Source organism: Sander lucioperca, chromosome 6 (genome assembly GCF_008315115.2).
Source record: "Sander lucioperca isolate FBNREF2018 chromosome 6, SLUC_FBN_1.2, whole genome shotgun sequence".
Classification (NCBI taxonomy): Eukaryota; Metazoa; Chordata; class Actinopteri; order Perciformes; family Percidae; genus Sander; species Sander lucioperca.
Window position 1 is genome coordinate 32,086,808 of NC_050178.1, and position 21,912 is coordinate 32,108,719.

The window sequence follows — 21,912 nt, forward strand, 5'->3', positions numbered from 1 at the left end:
TCCGTTAATCGATTAGTTGATTGTAACAGAAACATAGTTTAAATCATTTTAAAAGCAAACGTGATGGTTCAGCTTGTCAAACATGAACATTTCTGTATTTCCTTGTCTTACCATTTTAAATTGAATATCTTTGGGTTTTGGATTGTTGGTTGGACATCTAATAACATCACTTTGGGCTCTGGGAAATTGTGATGGGCATTTTCCATTGTTTTCTGATGTTTTGTAGACCAAACTAAATGTTTGGTCTACAAAACATCATGGTTATTTAAATAATCGTTAGTTGCAGTCCTACATGTCATTTCCTTTAAAGTTTCCTTGAGTGACACCATCCACATTTTGCTGAAACTGTGTACTGTGAAATCCAAAAACATGATTGTACGAAACACAAACTGTACAGTATAATATTTAGGAAATTGAGTTTCCAAGAGAGCAACTAACAGGACTAAATACACTTTGTTCACCTTTTTTATTGTTTTGAAAAAAATTTTTTTCAAAAGTAATGGCATGCAATCTAACAGATTGCACCATTGGCACTTAGTAAAGAGTTTGGAATGCTCCACCAACGAACAGATATATTACAAAAGTAAGGTGAGAAAACAAATGGGTAAAGTAGCCTGCAGAAACCTCCAGAGAACACTGTTTTAATGGTTGTTGTTTCAGCTGCCATTGCTCCATTGAAAAACAAAATTTGTAATTTTATAAACCACATGTAAGTGGATGTTAAAAGCTGAGGGGTATCAGTGGGCAACCCTTAAATCAACTGCATATATCTTTTTCTTAACATTGAGTCTTTGCAGGCACCACAGATACAGTACAGATAAGGCACAATGGTGTTTGCATTAGAGAGGAGGGGATTCATCTTTTTCAAAAGATGAAATAGGAATGTCCCTTTAAAAATTAACTGTAGTTCAGTCCTGTTAGTGTCTAAATGGTCTTGTTCTGATCAGACCAGTAGAGTTCAGGATGCTCTTTCGTCGAGGTTCCAGCAGAGCAGCAGGATGAGAGGCTGAGATCCATACAAACATCTCAAACACATTGCTCAGGCTGGGTAACGTGGTTACCGTGGCGAGGAAATGAGCATTGAAAGCCTGATGGACAGTATGATGATGGATGGAAGAGGACAGTTTTATTGATCTGCTCCAGCTGCCCTATTGGTTCGTTTCCGTGGAGATGCTTTAGGGGAAGCCTTGTCTGTAAGACAGGATGTAAAGATCAGATTTGTATTGCTTCATTTTCATGGAGAGCAACAGTAATATGAGCAAAATAATCACTTCAGTGTTCAGTCTGTTATTACTTGTAACAGTTGGGGATAAAAATGAACATACTCATGACATTGAGAGTCTCCTGAGGAATCCAGCTGATGTCCACATCACTCATCCCACCAGTGCCCTTCTCTATTTTTACTGGGATTCTCTTTTTCTGAAAAACACAAGTTGAAATACAACAACAGTCTAATTTTAAAACCATTTTATCCATGAGCCTGCTCTAATATCAATGTATCCCTGTTTAAGGAGATTTTACAGGGAGGAGGATGGATGATGCCATTTGCTAGTTTGCACTCTTTTCCATTTGCGGCTGTTGACTTTATACACAAAAACATTTGATTACATTTGCATTGGTAAAACAGAGGAAAATACTCACCCTATCTCCCAGGAACATGTCAACCAAACATACATATCTTCACATTAAGAATAAAGTACATACCGTCCTCGTTTCCAGGACCTGGTACATCCCAAAGAGCATCAGGGCCACCAGTCCAACCAAGAAGATGTACATGAACATTCTGCAGAAAAAAACAAAGTGATCTCTTTAATCAGTGAACAGAAATCACTAAAAGAATTATACAGTTATTTTGTGTTTTTGCATACCATACTCTATGAGTGATGCATGGCTACTGGATGACTGAAGACGCAATTTAGACCTTGCCTGAAATGCTATTTACTTTATTTGCAATGCATACCCATTACAATGCATAATCACAATTTGCAGCCATCTACGTTTCAAATGGCTTTTTTGCAATGCTATTATTTAAATAATTGTAGCAACCAAGTTAGTTGAAAATGGTGGTTTGAAAACATTTCCATAACTTCTCCTAAATATTCTGCAGTTTACTTTAGTTACTAAATAATGTATGCAAATTATATCGGAACACAAACAAGCCATCGAAAATAGCAAAATTAGAGCATATAGATTCCCTCATCAGTAACTTCTCAGTAACCCCAACAGTAAATTGGCGACATTGTGCCCAAAAATGACATTCTTGCGATCTGTATCTGCAACATTTTCTGATCAGTTTTGAGATTTTAGGATGCAAAAAAATTGTTTTGCTTGAATAATTTGCTGGTGACACATTCTGCATCTTGCATCAGCAGCACAATTCTGACAACTAGTCTCTTAGTGCCAATTTCACACCTCCTTTTACAGGTTCTTACATGTGCTGCAATAGTCTGGGAAGGCTGGTATTGTGAAGCCTTCTGTATGTAGTCTACAGAGACATTTCAAATAAGTAATAGGGGGCAAAATAATTAGATTTACACATTATTTACAGAGAACTGAGATGCAGAAATTGGTTTAAAAACGGCCACCTACTGCCTTCTCTTATTCAGTCATTTTGGTCTTCCTTCTAGTTTTGTGTTTATTGTGTGTTATTTCAGTGAAATAATATGAAAGAACAATAACTGTATCTACATTTTCATTAACAAGTATGCATGATGCATGTATGATAGTATAGAACATAGAAGAAAGCCTTACGTTTCCCCGTCCAGTCCCTCTTCTAGCTCAATGATGGTGACAGTCTGGTTGTAAATGGCAGTCTGGAACACGTTTCCCTTAAGAAAAATTAGAAAAACTAATAAGAGAATACTCTATGTAAACAAATACCTTGAAACAAGAACTTTCTTAAAGGTTTTTATAGCTGCTCTTTAAAAATCTGAATGTCAATGTCAATAGCTTGGAAACAACAGTCAAAGCTCAAAATCACCAGCCATCCCCATTATACAAAAATAGAAAATGTAGCTGTTACATGAAGACAGACAGAAAGACAGACTGCTTTGTTGAAAATGGCTTCTTCAGGTATTCATTTTCATGAATCATCAGAATTTGAGATGGGCTTAGAAAAACCTTCCTGCAGAGCAACTTGTCATTGTCAAAAATCATCACACTTCATCTTTTCTCTAGCACCACCAAACTTTTTTTTCTTCCCTTTTTAAAAAAAAAAAAAAAATAAATAATGAAAAACCTTTTTACCTCAGTGTCAAGATAGTTGAGGAGGATAACAAGACCAAAGGGGCGACCTGCCATGGGCTGAGCTGGGATAAAGGAGTACTCAAAGGAGGCCTGAGACTGAGGCTGCACTACAGTGCTCAGAGGCAATGCTGTGAACTAATCAAAAGATACAATGTACATCATTAAAAAAAATGACTTTTTAGCAACACAAACATAGAAGTACACATTAGCTACATACATACATAGACATGCATGTTTTTCATGCTTGTCCTCTACTTAAGGTTAGAAAAATGCTAGAAATCCATGTGATGGCATCAGAATCAAATTATAAAGAGCATTATGTGCAATTGTAATTGATTTTTTTTTTTTAACACATGAGTATTTTATAAACATTAATAGCATTGAGAATTATATTTTACCATACTCTTATACAACCACACCACAAAAACTTTGAGACACGTAGGCATTGAGTACTTTTTGATCATCTCAAAGGGAAAACAAATCAACAAGTGACTGCATTCTTAAATTATTTTGTATCAGACTCCAGAATGAGTCAAAAATCTGGAGCAAATGTTTGCTGGTTTTTAAAAAAAAAAAAAAAAAAAAGTTTTTAGTTAAAGATTAACTTACATTCTGAATGTAGAACTGGAAGTCTTGGGGGTAACGGAAGGAGGCCTCCAACGACTGAACGGTGAAATCCTGACTTCCCTTGTTGGTGAAACCCACCAGGAACCTCACAATTTCATTGGCAGGAAACTCTAAATGTATTATGAATACAAATAAATCATGAATATAATAAAAGAATCATGAATATAAATAAAGTACAAGTTATAAGATGGACTAAAAAAGTCGCAGGATTGCCTGCTATGTTGCCCCATAAAATAAAAGCAGTCCGGGATGATGTATTCACTTAGTGTAAACACTGTAAAAGCTAACTGGTTGAAAAATAACAGGAGCTGAACCAACCTTCTCCTGTCATGAAGAGGATGGTTGTGTCGGCATCAGGGTGAGATGTTAAGAGTTTATCAGCTGCTTCATCAGAGTCCTCTTCCTCTCCTTCCTGAGGAGGACCAACGCATGACATTGTTACTTAATCATTAAGGGTGTCACGATTTCGATTCATAATTCGAAATCGACCGAAATTAAGTCACAATCTCGAACTTTGAATTAAAAAATGGAATCGTCGATGCTGCCACGCCCCCATGTCACATCCAGTCGGCTTGTCAAGCAGAAAAAAAACACACGTGTTGAAGTGCTGCGAGTCAAACTCCTCTAACTTAACTACATCCAGTCAAAAGATAACATTGCAAGTGCAGATGTAGGAGACCCATCGACAGAAGTCGCCGGTGTGGAAGTATTTTGGATTTCCAGTGAGTGATAATGTTCGATAGCAATGACAGCACCGTTTGGCTTAGTTATCAATGACGTTAGCATCGTGGCTAACACTTTTTTTACTTTATTTTTTGACAAATCGTTTCAGCTCTGCTTTCTAACATGATGTCATTGTGCTAGCTGAGCACCGTTAGCCTTTACAACAGAGCTGCTTCACTACACTTGTTAGATCATGTTTCATTCCAGAGTTCTCTGTTGATTTGTGTCGCTGTGTGCTCGTGGTGGGAAATGAATGTAAACAGAGAGCGGCATGTCGGGAATGCGATGCGCTGTGACGAAGGTCCCCTTCAAGGCCGGGCTGATGTTCATAGTCCCTCTAGTGGACAGAATATGTAACAACAACCACATGCTTATAGTGGCATTGAAAATGCATAAGCCTGAGTAGTGTAGTACATATTAATAACAGGCTGCATTTGAGCATTACATCTTAGAATATTATTTGAATAATGGCATAGCAACCTGTGCTTAAAAAAAATAATAAAAAAATGTAAAAATCGAGAATTGAATCGAACCGTGACCTTAAAATCGAAAATGTAATCGAATCGAGGATTTGGAGAATCGTGACACCCTTATTAATCATCTGCATGTACATGTATGGAAATTGCGATACTGCGTATGACTTAAACATACCGATGGTTGTATCTGATCTTCCTCAATGAGCACCTCTTCATCATCTTCCTCCTCATCTACTGCAGCATCTGGGTCCTCAGCAATGTCCTCAGCAGAGTCGGAGTCTGCAGAAACCTGGCCTGCACGGGGCAAAATACACAAACATAGAAATGAGGAAATAATGTTAATAATGATTATCGTCCAGGATTTGATTATTGTCCAATCTTAATACATGATAATACATTAATACTGATAAAGTGCGTTTTCCTGGTGTTAAAAACTGTTGTGGTCGGTGGACTTTCTCAGCTAGCAATCTTTTGACAGTTTTTAGTAAGCAAAATGGACAATGAAAGCCTGTATTGATATTTTTTCTTTTCACAACTTTTATGTTTGTATCATCTACAAATGCCAACAGTCATCCCTAAAGCATCACTGTATGTCGATATCAAGGTATTTGGTCAAAAATATTGAGAGAATTGAGGAGAATGATCAGTGTAGCTGTGGAAAAAGTGTGAAAACAATACGATTTGATCTTCTGAAAAAATGTAAATGTATCTTTTGTTGGTGGTAGAACTACAATATTACACAATTAAGCAATAAACCAATCAATGAATCAAATGTTTTAAAGTAATGTTTTAGCTGGATTGACCAGCAGTGTTCACAATAATTCAAATGGAATATAAAATGAATGAATCAAGTCCAATTTTTACACATTGTAAATGTTTATACATTTTCATTATTGCCAGGTATTTACCTGTCTGCAGACAAACTTTGTTGCAAGTGTAAAATGAACAACAGCAAAACAATTAAAGTCGCCACTTTAAAGTCAGCGGGGAAAAAGCTTAAGAGACACCAACAAACCCAAACATAGTTACCGTCTTATCTATGGTGACGTGTCCCAGCAAGAGGGAGCCGTTAACTGTTGCTGCATCCACAACAACTTTTACACATTGTCTAAAATCACCTCTAAAGCTCACAAAGTGAAATTTAACTTCACATTTAATGGCTGACATTATTTTCCTACGCTTAGACGGCAGCGGCTGGTTAAAGAAGACGATTATTTTCAGAGTCAAAGAGACGAGCTACCACTCATTGCTATGAATAAACGTATGGATAAAAAGTCTATACATTGACGTTTAGAAAGCGGTGGCTTAAAGCTGCTGAATAGCTACGTGACTATGCCACGTCAATATGCGAGGCTGTCTAATAACTTGTTGCCGAAGTGAGGCGACGAGATAAACCGTCTGCTTCAAAGAAGAAAATGTCTTACCGATGGATATTAATCCACAGGGGAAGGCCAGGAGTAACAGCACCAGCAATTTTGATCCGAAATTGAACATTTTGGCAGAGTTGGAGGCTGAAGTTAGTAACACATCAGCGTTCAGGAGAGGAGAGGACTGCAGCAGAGCAGTGGGCGGGATAAGAGGACGTTAGACCCGCCTGTTAGGTCTGTATGGAGGAGGTTTGGTTTGGGAGGGCCGACTGTTTTTTTTAAAGCTCCAGCGAGTTGTGTTTTACTATATCAGAAAACGTACTCCACAGCGCCGTGGACATATAGGTCTGACGATGCGAGACTAGAAAACGTGTACAACTTACTGTTTTGCTTTCAAACAATATTGTGCAAACTTAAAATTGACAACAGGCTGCTTGTCCGTCTAGGTTTGGCTACTCGTTTAGACGTAGTCCTTATTAATATAATGGCAGTTGAGATCAGAATCAGAATGCTCTTTATTATCATATAAAGGCTAGGCCGACCATTATTAAAATGCAATTGTGGCTTCTCTCGGTGTAGACATGGTGTAGACAAAATAAAGAAAATAAGTGAATAAAAACATTTAAAAAATAGTTAAATAAAATAGATTTAGTAAACAGACAGCAGCAGTGGCAACAAAACAGTATCAATAAATAAATAAAAGGCACTATTCGAATCAGATTTACAATGAGATGTGGCTACTTAACTGTTGCACATTTTGCTTCTTTTTGCTGTACAGTTGGGTTCTCTCCTTCACTTTCTTTATGCATTAATGAAAAAAGCTGCCCTTTCATATAGCAAAATAGGTTTTTATTTTGCACATTTTATTTTGTCATTTTACATCTTCTGGTGTTCATGTGATAAATAGAATTCCATGAATTACTCCTTGAGTATTTCCATTTTAGGCTACTTCTACTTTATCTTAAATGAATGGAGCCGCGTAACAATCGCTGTTGTAGAATAAAGTACCCAACAGTATGTAAAGTAGTTACAATTAGCTCTCTTTTGACCAGCCACAGAAACGCAATGTTTTTTACATGTTATTGCATCAGATATATAATGAAATACTATCGTTTACTCACTCAGGGTTTACTCTTTTGCATGAGTACTGTTACTGCTAATATAGCACTTTAAATGCATTTTGCTGATAGTACTTTCATACTTTTACTTAAAAAATGTTGAATACAGGACTGATTACTATAACATTCATGTACAAATATGACCGGAGGTCTTCATACTCAGATTCTAGTCAGAATATCCCGACCTCAAATGTTGTGGGAGGGCTAAATTCGGCTAGCATCCAGGCTAGTTGGAACCGGTTCTTGATGCTCAATCCTAATTAGGTATTCCTGGAAATATAGAGATAGGCTATGATAAACCATACGGTAAGGTCACTGTGAAGATGAAGCCTTAATGTCCTTGCCCTCCTTAAATACAAAAAAAGTTTTCCCATATTATTTTCCTATCATTGTTTCTGAAGTCTGCTTCTGAAGTGTGCTGCAGAAACAATGAATCGGTCTCTGATTTGCCTGAGTTTGTGTGAACTTGGTATCAGGGCTGAGAGACTGGCTGAAACCACGAGGAAGAAAATTAAAACAGTGTAGGATGTGGATTGACCAAATGACCTCAAGATGTCACTATAGCTCATTTGGAGCATTAGCATACTGTAGATTGAAATCTAAAGAGAAAACATGCCTGGTCTAAAAAAAAAAAAAAGCAAACTGAATCCTCTTCTTGGGGTTTTCTCTGCTCCCATTTAGAAGCATCTATTTTATTTCTCTAACTATTCCTTTGATCTCACACAATGCCCCTAAACCATCTTATGAGCAGAGAATCATCATGTCAACATTTTTTATTACACTCTTGTGTGTCCTATATGCACTGCTTCCTTTGATAAATTCATAAAAACTCACACATAGCAGATTAATCTCTTATAACTGTGTATCATGATGTAAAGGTGGACATGACTTGACCTATAGTAGCCCGCACATTCTACAGGAAATCACTCACCCAGTGTTGGTGGGTGTGATGTGTAAAAACAGACCGAAGAACCAGCTGGGGGATGTGTCAGGCCTCAGTTGCCACTTCACTGAATTGACATTTATCTGAAATGTGTCAATCAGTGTGCATGCAAGAACCTTAAATAATTAGAAACCTACAGTAAAATAGTAAAATTGTTAGCCTAGAAATCTAGATGCACCCTAGCGGCAGCAAATGTAATTTCAGTCTAGCAACTCTCCGTTGGCTTGCGAGCTGGAAAAAACAAATTCTGGTCAGGCCAATCGTGTATAGAGTCGGTGAGCGGGCTTAACATAAGGACGGCAGAGTTGCGATGGTTCCACGTGAATTCCCTGCTACTTGAAAACAAAGAAGATGGCTGCTGCTGCTGGCGAACAGCGGTCTTTGGAATCGGCTTTAGCCACGACTCTGGAAGATTTGGAGTTAAGCACTGAAGTCATTCTTAAAAAATGAAGATGTGTTCGGAGTTTTGCCGACTGGATACGGCAAAAGTTTAATCTATCAACTAGCGTTGCTCTGGTTGGCTATGAGTGCAGAGGGATTTTGAAAGATAACCGTTTATCCCGCCCCTCGAATTGAGCCCTGCCAATGGTGAGTTCCCAGACCCAACATCTTGATGTGGGTCTGGCTTGTCAGGCTATTAAATTGTGGGATTTCCACAGAACAATAGTAAAGGCTATAGTGTCATCTGTTTTCATTAACTATTCAAACTACAACATTTAAATTCATCTTTAAAGACAAGCAGTCTTGATTTTAACCAATGAAGGGTAAGTACATAGTTGTCAAAAATGACTGTGAACTGCAAACCATCACAGGGTTTATGTATGCAGAAAGTGTAACTTAGTAGTTTCTTTTGTGTATGTGGCCAGCCTTCTTTGCCAAGTATGTGTCTCAAGTCACTTTGTATTGGTCATCAGATGAAGGTAAATCCAGAGTCTAGAAAACAAATTTGGTTTATCCTCAAATGTTGCAATGACTCAGTCAGAACAAGATTTAAAGAGATCTGATGGCTGTAGAGAAGCCAAACACATGGCTGCACCAACAGATGATCAGAAACATGGTAATAGTAGAATCAGGCATACAGAGAGCAGCATAACCAGATTGAACTGTGGTCCAGGTATCTAAAATATGATCAAAAACAGGACGAGACTTAAAACCAGGATAGTAGTTTGCATATTAACACAGTCATGTAGGGATATTCTCTGGGGACGTCTGCCTCCTGTAAGATCCCCATTGTTTCACAGGAGCTAGTCAACACAGCAGCTAATATACAGTGTGTTCTGCCAGCTGCAGCCCAGGTTTAGCAGGTCCAGCTACAGAGAGAGGTTTGCTTCCATTTAATGAGGTCATCATGATAAAAATTAAATAAACCAACATGATCTTGCTCCTGTAGGTGAAGGCGTTACACTAATAATGGAATTTTCCTTCACACTTACTGGTTAGTCTCAGTCATTGTCACTAGTGTATTTTTGTCCTAGCAGCTCACTGCTGACTTTACAGGTGTATAAATACATCTGGGATAACATCAAATGTGTAATTGCTTTTAGGCTGAGTTAGTGTCATTTATATTTGACATGTTGAGTGTTGAAGGAGAATTTACCCATTAACCTTTGTTTTTCTTCAAAAAAAAATATAGAAACATGACAAAATTAAAGGAATTATTAGGGTAATATATTTGAAATTTGGTTGTTTTAACTATACTATTCCTTAATATTGTCAAAAGACACATTCACATTCTCACTACGTATTGCCTTGATGTTTTTCACAGTCCAAAAAAAGTTTGTGGTTTTCTGCAAAAGCACACATCCTGTAACCAATCCTTTCGAGAGAAAAAAATCAGTCTTCTTCTTCGAGTAGCATTACACCATGTGAGGATAAACAAGCAACAGATGCTGTAGCCTTGTTTATCAGATTTACAGTATAGTAAGAGAGACAGACAGAGAGATACATTTGTTTGGTTAAAGCTTCATGGCCAACGAAAGCTGTTGCAGTGGGACACAACAAGATGGTAAGTCTTGATTGAAGTTCTAAATGTCATCTAAATGTGAGACGTTAACATGATCATTCTTGATGTAAGGGTTGATGTGCGATTGAAAGGGCATTTAAAACATATGCCGCATTCAGCTGCATACGTCATATCGCAGTCGAAAGCATTGAGCCGGTGGTTCCTACAACGACTAGTGGCGTTTTTCCATTACATGGTACCTGCTCGACTCGCCTCGACTCGACTCGCCTCGACTCGACTCGACTCGACACACTGTGCGTCCGTTTTCCATTGCAGATTTTAATACCGCCTTAGCGTGGCTGGTCATTATGCTGTATCCATGCACACACCAGCGCACAAGTATAAACATCAGGCCACTTGAGTTTGTTTTACAGTTCTGTGGAGGCTCCACGCAGAGCTTTCGCCGTAGCCTGTGTAGCCTATGTAAAAGTGGCCTGATGTTTATACTTGTGCGCTGGTGTGTGTGTGGAGCCGGCCATGTGTGTGTGTAGTTAGGCTACGGCGAAAGCTCTGCCGGAGCCTCCGCAGAACTGTAAACAAGCAGCGCCGCAGTAAACTACTGTGACCTAACGCGACACACACACAGAACGTCGAAGGTGTGTGTTGCCAGAAGACACATTTTGTTTCAAATTAAGCTGGAGGCAGCAAAAAAAAAACAGCTGGCTAAACTGTTTAAAAATAGCGGGTTTGTTCAGGACACCCCCGTCTGTCGCTTTCACGTCACCTTTTCGGCTCGCCTCAGCTCGCTTGGAACCTCGACTGAGGAGGTACTAAAAAAAGTACCTGTTAGCAGGTACCAGGTACTTTTTTCGTAATGGAAAACCAAAAAAGGCGAGTAGAGTCAAGGCGAGTCGAGCTGGTACCATGTAATGGAAAAGCGCCATAGGTAATATGGTATAGAGAGGTCTCATTCCATATTATTTTTGAAGAGGTGAGTCTATTGCCACGAGATAAGTATATTTTCCTGTAACAATGTGATCTAATTATTCCTTTCAGAAACTCTCTGATGAAACTGCAACTAAATGAAGGCAGCCAGTGAAACACAGTCAGTCATGTTTGAGTATCGCTAGTATCGCTAATCGAGTTAATTAGGTTGGTGCTGCTTTGCCCAAAGGCGACAACATGCAACATCATGCACAGAATGTGTTTCACATTCCCACCACAATGGGAATAATATTCATATAATATTATGTACATCATAATATGATATGCTGTATATTGTAATTATGTGTATTACATAAGTTATATGTATAAACCTTATTTAATACACTAGCAGGATATATATATATATGTATATACTATATATCACTTATAGTGTCTCCTTAGAAGAATATTAAGTGTAAATAAAAATATTACCCTAAAATAACAACATTGGCAGTGCCTTTGTTTGAGTGTCTTTGCTGATATTCTAAAGAAGGTACTGTAGGGCAGCCTATACAGTATACTGTATAGCCTGAGAGGCCAAACCCAGGGCAAAAAAAGTCTATAAAGATTTTCATCAACTCCTCTCTTTTCTCATCCGGACTAACAAGTAAATTTCCCCATTGTGGGATCAATAAAGTCTATCTTCTCTTATCTTATTGTGTTTGGGCAGTATGACATGGTTCAGAGAGACTTTAGTAATAAAATCAGCCTAAAACCACAACAGTGAGTGGAACAAAAATAGGATTTTGAAAAGCAAGATAATAGTGTATTGCCTGTATATTTTACTTCATTCAAGCGAGATATAGGTTCAGTGTAATGTAAGAGTAGTCTCTACAGTACGCTGGACAGAAACAAGTTTTTTTTAAATAGGAAATGCATTCAACCTGCTTTGCTGATGAATTCTTGCAACAGAAACCTACTGCACTGTGCAATCAGTTCACACATGCGAGCATCTCAGTAAAAACCACATCTTCTGCTGCAGATGACATAGGTGGTGTAAATCTCTTGCTTAAGGGCACCACTGCTGTGTTGTTTCCATTATTTGTTTTTATTGCCTTGTTTTCTCAGCAGGAATTGAAACAGTCCACTGATCAGAGGCGTACACCTCTAACTATTAGCCATAAGTTATCTTTTAAACACACCTTGTTTCAGCTACCATTGCAGTCCTTGTGACAAACCTAACGATTTGTGGACAGGAAGCTGCATTCAATCTGAGCCTATGCTCTCTCCAATACTGTGTCCAACTTACAATTTACACTGACAAAATCGATATGTGCATTGTGACTGTGGCAGTGGACACAAATCAGTCTCAGGGTTCTACATTTTACAGGATTGTCTAGATGTTTTGTCTAAATCTTTTATGCTGTATCAATGTCCTTTGCGCATTAATATTATGCATTTACAACTGCCTTTGTGTATAAAATGTGCTCTATAGATAGACTTGCTTTTAAATTCTGTGTTGGCAGTGGGTGGAGCTGTCACTTCACTGTGCAGGAGGGGTCTTTGTCTGTGAAGTTTTCATGTTGTCTCCATTTCTGCAAAGGTTTTCTCTAGGTGCTGCTTCGGTTTCCTCACACAACTAAATACATGTGGTTATATGGAAACGTAGAGCCTCCAGACACTGAGAATGGGCACCTTATGTTATAAAGTTAAATGAAAATATTTCAATATTCATAGATTCTGGATTTTTAAATGCGGGAGGAGTCAATATCATTTTTATATTTTGACTAAGTAGCTGAACCTTTTGGTGGAAAAAACAAATCCAACACAATTTATTATTGAAAGAAAAACATTTAAAAAAAAACATGTTGGGAAGGGCTATTCAATTATTTTAAATAATTTCAAAAACATAGTTCTCTTTCTCTGTTTCTCCAGGTTGGAACTTGTTTTGTGTGCCATTTGAGCTACAGGTGCTATTCATTGTTATCAGCACAATGCTGGTCCTCTCACTATCTTGGAATATTTTTTGCTGCGTATCAAAATGTTGCTCAGGTAATTATGTTATTTGCTTGTGAAAAATCCAGTGAAAACAAATTAATGTTCTGTTTTTGATGGTGAGTGTACAATTATTTATACTGCAACAGGAAAAGGGATATGTATACCAAGGACAAGACAAAGGTATGTAGTCTTTATTTTTTAAATGTTTTAAGGCAAAGGCAAACTAATTTTCTCTCTAATGGCCTTTCAGAAGTTATTGCCAAACTGAAAATTCAAAATTATATTTCCTCTTTGCCCAATAAAAGGCGGAGCCCAAGGCAGATGGAAGACAATCCTATTTATGGAAATATAAGCTACATGCAGACAAGTAAGTGCACTGTACACCTGTGTCTCTTTCAATGCCTTTTTCTGTGTCTGTGTACAGTGTGATGTTGTTTTCCACAGGCATGACTTTGGTCACAGGAGCTGATCCTCAACAGTCTTCATCTTTGAGGGATCAAAATAAAGTCAATTCTGACTCACAGGTATAGTCCTTAAACTTCTTTTCAAAGATTGAGGTCTAAAGGCTCTGACACACCAACCCGACGGCCGACTGTCGGCAGAAAAGGCAGTCGGACTGATCAGTCTCCCCGAGTTGGTCAAAAAAGTCCCTCGGTACACACTGAAGCGACGCCGACTTGAGCGTACGTTCTGCGTATGCGCGAGATGTAATACGTCTCCATAACAGCAGGCGGCGCTAATCTGTATTGTCGCCCAAAAAATTAAAACCGGCAGCTGATTGGACGAACGCGTCACGTGGGTCTGGCTTCTCCCCGACGATAATGGCAGCTCGTTCAGAATACAATCTCGTATTTTAAGAAATAGTTCACCGAAACGTGTTTCTGAACGTTGTTGTCTTCATTTCAGATCAACAAAGGTCAGTTTAAAAGATTTTCGTCAGATTTTGAGAGGCGTTCGTCAGGCTCATCCCGCTCGTCATTTCCGGTAATTGGTCATTGAGTCCGACTGCCAACCTTCATTTGGGCGGATTTGACATGTTGAATCGGAAGGCGGGCAGTCGGACTCAATGACCAATCTGATTGTTGGAGTGCTAACCCGGAAATGACAAGCAGGATGAGCGTGACCAATGACTCTCAAAATCTGATGAAAATCTTTTAAACTGACCTTTGTCGATCCGAAATGAAGACAGATTCAGCAACTGTATGGCCTATTTCTTGCTTAAAATGTTTTCAGAAACAAGTTTCGTAAAATATGAGATCGTATTCCGAACGAGCTGCCATTATGGTCTGGCTTTGAAATTCGGGAGAAGCCAGACCCACGTGACGCGTCCAATCAGCTGCCGGTTTTCCATTTTTGGGCGACATTACAGATTAGGGCCGCCTGCTGTTACGGAGATGTATTACGCGCAGAACGTACGCTCAAGTCGGCGTCGCTTCGGTGTGTTCTGAAGCACTTTTTTGACCAACTCGGGGAGGCAGTCAGTCCGACTGCCTTTTCTGCCGACAGTCGGCTGTCGGGTTGGTGTGTCAGAGCCTTTACCTGTTGAACATTTGGTGCAGAATGCCTTTGTAAGGACAAGACAGGGTTATTTTGGATCATGTTGGATAACTTTGCTAAAATTGTCACTATAAACCTGTCCTGTACATATAATGTTGTGTGAAGACATTGCAGTATTGTTTTTTTTTCTCTCTTCAGTCCAAAACTCAGGCCTGCTATGCCAACCTGACCTTGAAGGCTCCCAGGCCGCAGTCTGGCCGCAGCTCTCCACAGATACAGTACTCAGATGTAGTTCATTTAGAGGAGCAGCTGGAGTCAGAGAAGGAAGACGAAGGCGACGCAGATGCTGTCTCCACCCTGTCCGATCTGTATGCTTCTGTGCAAAACCAGCGCACCAAAACCGTTGACACTGCAGACAGCGGAGAGGGCTATGCCAACCATCTCTGAGATGCCATAAATGGTCTTTGTGCAGCTTGACCTGCCACCACAGGATGGCGCTGTTTGTTGTTTGACATTATATCAACAATGACAACCCTTTCTGTTTAGCGAGGTGATGCATATCATACCGCTCATGCATACAAACTCAATTGTTTTACTAGAGAAAGTTCAGTAGGCTACATTTTTTGCTGATGTTTTTGTAAGAGCATTTGATTGTTATCTTTAAATTGTTGGTTCTATACTAAATCACACTGAGATTAATTAATTGTGTGATCTTTACTGAAATGATACCCATGGATGATTAAACTTCCCTAAATGTTTGAAGACATAAAAATACTATGCTTTGAAATAGAATTTGTTTTTGACACGTTTTTCCCAGCAAAAATTGTTTCAAGTGCCAGGTTTTCCATCACACTTGGCTTCCAAATCAGTTGTGATGTCACAAACTCATGATTGTATGTGCACAACTTAGTGTGGGCACAGAGAAACTTTCTTCCTTAATTGGATATCCGGGAAAAAGTCATTCTGCACAGTGAATCTCAAAAATCCAACAATGAGAAAAACATAATTTTGATTGGAAGGGGGGACTTTTAAATACGTGCCTCACATGCCCATCGATCAATATCTGACTATAGTCAAAAATTGCTGACCCTCTAGTTTTCTACTGATAACGTCAGTTATAGCCTACTGTCAATGCCAGCTCCATCTCCTTGCTATAATCTTTCCTGAGGTTAAATTAATGTCACTTGCTTTTGATAGGTTAATGTTTAAAACTGTCAGATCTGACCTGACCAAAAGGGGACACTGCAATAGGCAATTCTAAATAAAACTGAATGTAAAAAGTAAACTTTGTTTAAAGCAAGTCTTTAACTGTTTTTTTTCTTCTTCAGTGTTTCAGTGGTTAGTTCTGTAAAATGTCATTGTGACATACACAAAAAAGCAGGTACGCTTTACAGAGTGGAAGAGGTCATACATTTTCACCTTGAACCTTTGTAACTCACTCATTGTTTCAACCCATAAGAACAAAATATATTATTACCTCTGCCAAGGAGGTTATGTTTTTGGCATGGCTTGTCCGTTTGTTGGTTTGTCTGACAGCAGGATTACGAAAAAAAACCTATTGGCTCGATTTCATAAAACTTGGTGGAACGGTGTAGCATTAGCAAAGGAAGAATTTTGGAGCGGATCTGAATCACGGTGCGGATACACAAATTATTGTTTCACTTTCGTTAACATTGCCGGCATTTGTGCTGCATTCACATGATGTCGGAATAATTGGACAAATTTGTTCCCAATTGGGAAAATTTTCACTGCATTAACAGTTTGAAAAAGGGCATGCCTTGGCGGAGGTCTGCGCTCTCAGAGTGCCCTTATAGTTATACATATTAGGCTTTTATTAGAGATTAGAAAGGTTGTTTTGGTCTGTACTTTGTATTTTATATCACCTAAACGTTTTTATGATGGCAGTGATAGCAGTTAAGGAAGCAATAATCAGTGTGGAAGATATTCAACTTTTATAATGATTAATGGCTAGTTGCAACACGGTTGTAACATCATCCTCCAACAGAACGCTGGAACTCAGATGGGAAGGGGATTGCACTCCATTGTCTACTTCTTTTTGTCAAATAATGTAAAAAGTTTCTAAATCACTGCAAAATTTAATTCAGAATCAGTGCTATCACCATAGTCAGTGATTTCAAATCAGTCTTGCAATAAGTGTGAGAAGCAAAATGTATGACACTGAAAGCAGATCATGCATGACATTTTGATTAATGATGCCATTTGTGTATGGAGGATATATTTATTCATAATTCAAATTGAAAGTCCAAAGAGAAAACGAAGCAAGATCAAATTAAAAATAGTATTATTTTACTACGCTACTAGGAAAAATCATGCCATAATTAAATGTGAAATGTAAAAGCTTAAATGGAAATACTTAAATTAAAATCTCAAATAAAAAAAAAAGAAATCATTTTATTTTAGCCTTTCCCCTTTATAATTTTCAATTTTCAATTTGACATTTTATCTTTTGAATTTTACGTTTTACATTTGACATTGACATTTTAAGATTCACCTTTTACATTTCGATTTAACGTTAAGCTTTTCATTTAGAAGTGACAGGTGTCAATTTAAATGAGGAGGCGTGGCCCAACGGCTGGTGGGAGGGTCTGAAACGACTTCCAGCTGACAGCGGGGGCTGTGAGTATTACTGGCCGCCGGTAAGCAAGCGATCCCGGCCACCGCCAGCTGGCTGTCACCTAAGACTGGAGCTTCCAAGTCCAACAACATATCGGAGCAAATGTGCAATTGGCCATCAATTTTTGTAAAACTGCCCATATTCAAACTGTACACAGTTAATTTCTCGCATAAAACAGTCTCAGAAATGAATTTAGTGGTGAAATAGCAGACGAAAAAAGCAATGAAAAAAAAGGTGAATCTTAAAATGTCAATGTCAAATGTAAAACGTAAAATTCAAAAGATAAAATGTCAAATTGAAAATTGAAAATTATAAAGGGGAAAGGCTAAAATAAAATGATTTCTTTTTTTCTATTTGAGATTTTAATTTAAGTATTTCCATTTAAGCTTTTACATTTCACATTTAATTATGGCATGATTTTTCCTAGTAGCGTAGTAAAATAATACTATTTTTAATTTGATCTTGCTTCGTTTTCTCTTTGGACTTTCAATTTGAATTATGAATAAATATATCCTCCATATTTGTGTACCATTAAAATGTCAAACCGCGGATGGACATTCCCATTAGCCTCAGCTGTACTTTGTGTTAAGTGCTAAGGAACAAATGTTAGCATGCTAACACGCTGAACTAAGACAGTGAACATACTTGCTAAACATCAGCATTTTAGTATTGTCATTATAAGCAATCTTGTCATGCTGATGTTAGCATTTAGGTCAAGCCACTGCTGTTCCAAGATCAACCGATTGCTTGATTTAGTTTTATGTGTAGCACATTTAAAAATGTTTAAAATACAGTTGTTGAACAGTAAAAAAAAATATTAGAGCGATGCAGATAAAGAGGTAAGTAAATTGACACCATCAATCTACATCTGAACTGAAATCTTTGTGGGCAACCACCAAGGTGGTGTGTTTGCTTATTTAGTACCCCAGATGTTTTCATCATCTTTGTCATTAGTGACACACAAATTCCAATGGAGGAATTTTCCATGAAGAGAATGATCAAATCAACATCAAAGTATGTATCAGCACTGTGTGTTATAAACTTTATTTATAATGCAATTTACACGGAAACTGAATAGAACTTTGATGATTTGATGATTAGATAAGGCACTTTATTGACGTATCAGCTAAGATACTGTGGTGATGGAAAAAGTTCTTCAACCTTTGTAACTATTGGCATGCACTTTAATATAGGCAATGACAACCCTGGCTGGACAAAACATCACCTGTTATTTGGTATTTATTATCTTTTTTCTTAAGGGCACAAACTTATTGACTCAAACACACCATTTATTTTAGTTAAGAGCTCAAGCTGCCCAATAATCTACAGACAAAGTAGTAAATAAAATACAAGCGCTTACAGTGTAAATCAATCAACTTTTTAATTGGGGAATCAAATACAGAAATGTTTGCTCTGCCTTTACCTCCAGAAAAGTAAGGAGATTTGGCATTAAGCAGTTGTTTATAGGTTAGTGAGATAACGTTATTTCAGATGCTTGATGTTTTACACTCTTCGGCTAGCATGTGCAGGCCATACTTTATGATTAGGGCTGGGTAGTGATAGCTTTTGACTCAAACTGTACCTGTTATGGCAATGCGCAGCTGAGCAATTTGGTTATATTTTATATGAATATTTTTAAATATACCTATTTGGCAATGCATGTGTATGGGGTATGACTTTAGCAACTAATTATTAAAAAATGTTTGGTGAAAAAAACTTTGAAATCATCACAGAGGTTCTTGGGGACCTGCTGTACAAAAATATTGTGGAGTTTGTTAATAACAAAAAGTTTATTATTTATTAATAGAGTATTTTTAAAATCTGCTTATCTAAAAATTAATGAAATATTGATATGATTTTAGCATATAATCATTAAAAATAAAAATAATGACGAAATGAAAAATGTCCCCTTTTAAACAACCTTCGTGGACATTTGAGTATAGATCTCAGAGTTTTCTGACAGGTTTAATATGCAATTACATTACTCATCTATCGTGTAAATAATATGATCATATTTTACACTTTTACTTGCCCTTTTGACATTTTGAATACAAAACTAGCTTTTGGTGAATGGCTAATGTTTAAGAATCATATATATTTCATCTCTCCAACAGGAATAATAATCAATCACACATAACACTTGCGAACAGGTGAGATAGTTGTAATGAGAATTTAAACATGGAATGACTCATAATGACTGCCTCAGTGTGTCGACTTTGGTGTTCATAGAGCTCATTTGTATCTTTTCATCATAGCTTATGGGGGTCTTAAGCACTTCCACACTGTCAAAGTCAGAGGGCATGTCAAAGAAAAGCTCATCATCAAAGCAGTCCTGGTAAGATGGGGATGCCATGAAAGGCAGCTTCATGACCAAACCAGTGAGCAGCCCACCAACTGCAGATGCTGCGATGGTGGAGAAGACAGCTGCCACCTGGAAGAGAGCTTGTTCCTGCGCAGTACGACCTAAGCCTGGCTTCAGCCCAGGAATCAGCTTCTGCAATTCCAGGAGCTTCGGATCTCCCTCAGGTGGAGCACGATGGGAAAAGATCTGGTACATGCTGGGCCCGTAGGTTTCTTCAGTGGCTAGGAGGATGGCACAGATCCCTGCTGCGGCTGATATGAGGCCAGTAAGCCCGTGGAGGTTGTGAATACCACATTGGTCTTGGATCCTCATGTGTTGGGCCAAAAAGGGGGTCAGGTACTTGTATCCAAAGAAACAGGCAGTGCAGCCCATGATGCCCAGGGCGTATGCAGCTACAGGGGAAATCATCATGTCCACAGAAGCCCCAACTGTCACGCCACCTGCCAGAGTCACGTTCTGAATATCAGCCATTGTGAGCTTGCCTCTCTTATTGAACAATGCAGAGAGTGCGAAGGTGGTGATAGTGGATGAGCTGAGACCTATAAAAGTGTGGAGTATTGCTCTGTGTTGAGCGTCACCCTTAAAGGTCAGAGCAGAGTTAAATGAAGGCCAGAACACCCAGAGGAACAAGGTTCCCATTACAGAGAGGATGTCAGAATGATAGCTAGTTATTTCTTTAGAATGTCCCTCATTTAGGCTCGGGCGATACAGCACGAACGTCACCCCTAGACCAAAGTAGCAGGCAAACAGGTGAATAAGAATAGTGCCACCTGCATCATTGATTCTAATGTATTTCAATACAGCCCACTCTGTCAAAGAAAAGACAGAGATCTCCAGCAGTGCCATGACCAGGAGCTGAACAGGACTGGTCTTCCCAAGCACAGCTCCAAAAGAGATTAGCACCACAGCACAGGCAAACTCTGCATTCAGAAGGTTGATCACTCCCAGGTGAATTTTACCATCATAGTAAAACTGGAAGAAACCTTGCATCAGGATCGCCCACTGGATCGCAAATGTAGCTGTAAGAAAGTTGAAGACCATTCCACTGAAACCGTAGAATCGGAAGAAGGCCAGCAGGCAGCCGAAGCCTATGAAGATCATCACCTGCACGTCGGCAAAGAAGGGATAGTCTCTATACATGGAGTTCTCCATCGGGTTGGTCTTATTGTTTTGCAGCTTAGCGTTGGCATTGTCATCATAAGTGACAAAAACAGCATAAAGAACTATCATGACAACCTCCGACACTAGCACGAGTGCCGGCAGGCGCACCTTTAAACTTGTAGACACATTCATGATGATGCACAGCTTACATTTGCTCACCCAGCTGCAGCACCATTCCTTTTATACTTCTATTTTATCAGATAAGAGCAGCTTATGGCAGGGTAAGGAGCATAGCCCCACTCAACACATGGTTAACTCTGCAGCACCTTGAGTGCAGACTGTACTTTAATCCTTCAGATTCCTTAAAATTACCTTCTCTCTTCCCCTCATGTTATGTCACACATCAAGACGCGCGGGAAGTCATTTTTGGCAGGGGGTGCTGGCGGAGGGGTGCAGACCACTCTACCTCTGTCTCTCCCCTCCCCTCCATGAAGTACATAGGTGCATAGGCTACTGCACAGCGAACTCAGAACAACGAACAGCTCAGTATGTGACAAATTCTAAAAAGATTTGCGCTCTGGAGTTTGGCTGAAACTCTGCCATGAGACCCTGAATATCAGATCATCCAAAATGTCTTTGTGGACGTGAAGCAGTGCCATATGTGAAAGTGTACTCTGAGTGATAGTGCTACGGAGCCAGGTTTTCAGGCGGCGAAGAGCTGAGAAAGACCTTTCAGAGCCAGCAGTAGACACTGTTAAACAGAGGCACAAGTGGATCAGCTGTTCCACGGTGATCAGCTGTTCCACCCCAGTGAAAAGCCCTCTTGTTACTAAAATTATCCCTCTCTCCATCCCACACCCCAAACATGACATACAAAATGTCGTGGAACAGAAACCAGAGATATTTATAAGCTATCATTTTATTGTCATCGCAGTTTGCTAACAGGGGGTGCT

General features: G+C 38.8%; 2 protein-coding genes across 4 annotated transcripts in view; both read right to left on the reverse strand.

Annotated features, from left to right (window-relative positions):
• Nucleotides 1-451: 451 nt before the first annotated feature.
• The window catches only part of LOC116066783 (translocon-associated protein subunit alpha-like), a 22,316-nt gene continuing 855 nt past the window's right edge, over nt 452-21,912 (reverse strand). Inside the window, exons 1-9 of one of the 2 annotated variants that reach the window (XM_031322954.2) lie at nt 6,497-6,688; nt 5,248-5,366; nt 4,192-4,285; nt 3,856-3,983; nt 3,247-3,381; nt 2,752-2,828; nt 1,705-1,783; nt 1,326-1,419; nt 452-1,191 (exon numbers count right to left, since the gene is read on the reverse strand). In XM_031322954.2, the coding sequence (XP_031178814.1) occupies nt 1,127-1,191; nt 1,326-1,419; nt 1,705-1,783; nt 2,752-2,828; nt 3,247-3,381; nt 3,856-3,983; nt 4,192-4,285; nt 5,248-5,366; nt 6,497-6,566 (861 nt within the window). In that variant the 5' untranslated portion in view covers nt 6,567-6,688 and the 3' untranslated portion in view covers nt 452-1,126. Of the gene's footprint in view, nt 1,192-1,325; nt 1,420-1,704; nt 1,784-2,751; nt 2,829-3,246; nt 3,382-3,855; nt 3,984-4,191; nt 4,286-5,247; nt 5,367-6,496; nt 6,689-21,912 lie in introns of those variants that run through there. The other variant, XM_036002657.1, reaches the window with a different exon arrangement.
• rh50 (Rh50-like protein) overlaps nt 19,402-21,912 on the reverse strand; it is a 3,358-nt gene continuing 847 nt past the window's right edge. The window contains exon 1 of one of the 2 annotated variants that reach the window (XM_036002653.1): nt 19,402-21,359. In XM_036002653.1, the coding sequence (XP_035858546.1) occupies nt 19,685-21,151 (1,467 nt within the window). In that variant the 5' untranslated portion in view covers nt 21,152-21,359 and the 3' untranslated portion in view covers nt 19,402-19,684. Of the gene's footprint in view, nt 21,360-21,912 lie in introns of those variants that run through there. The other variant, XM_036002654.1, reaches the window with a different exon arrangement.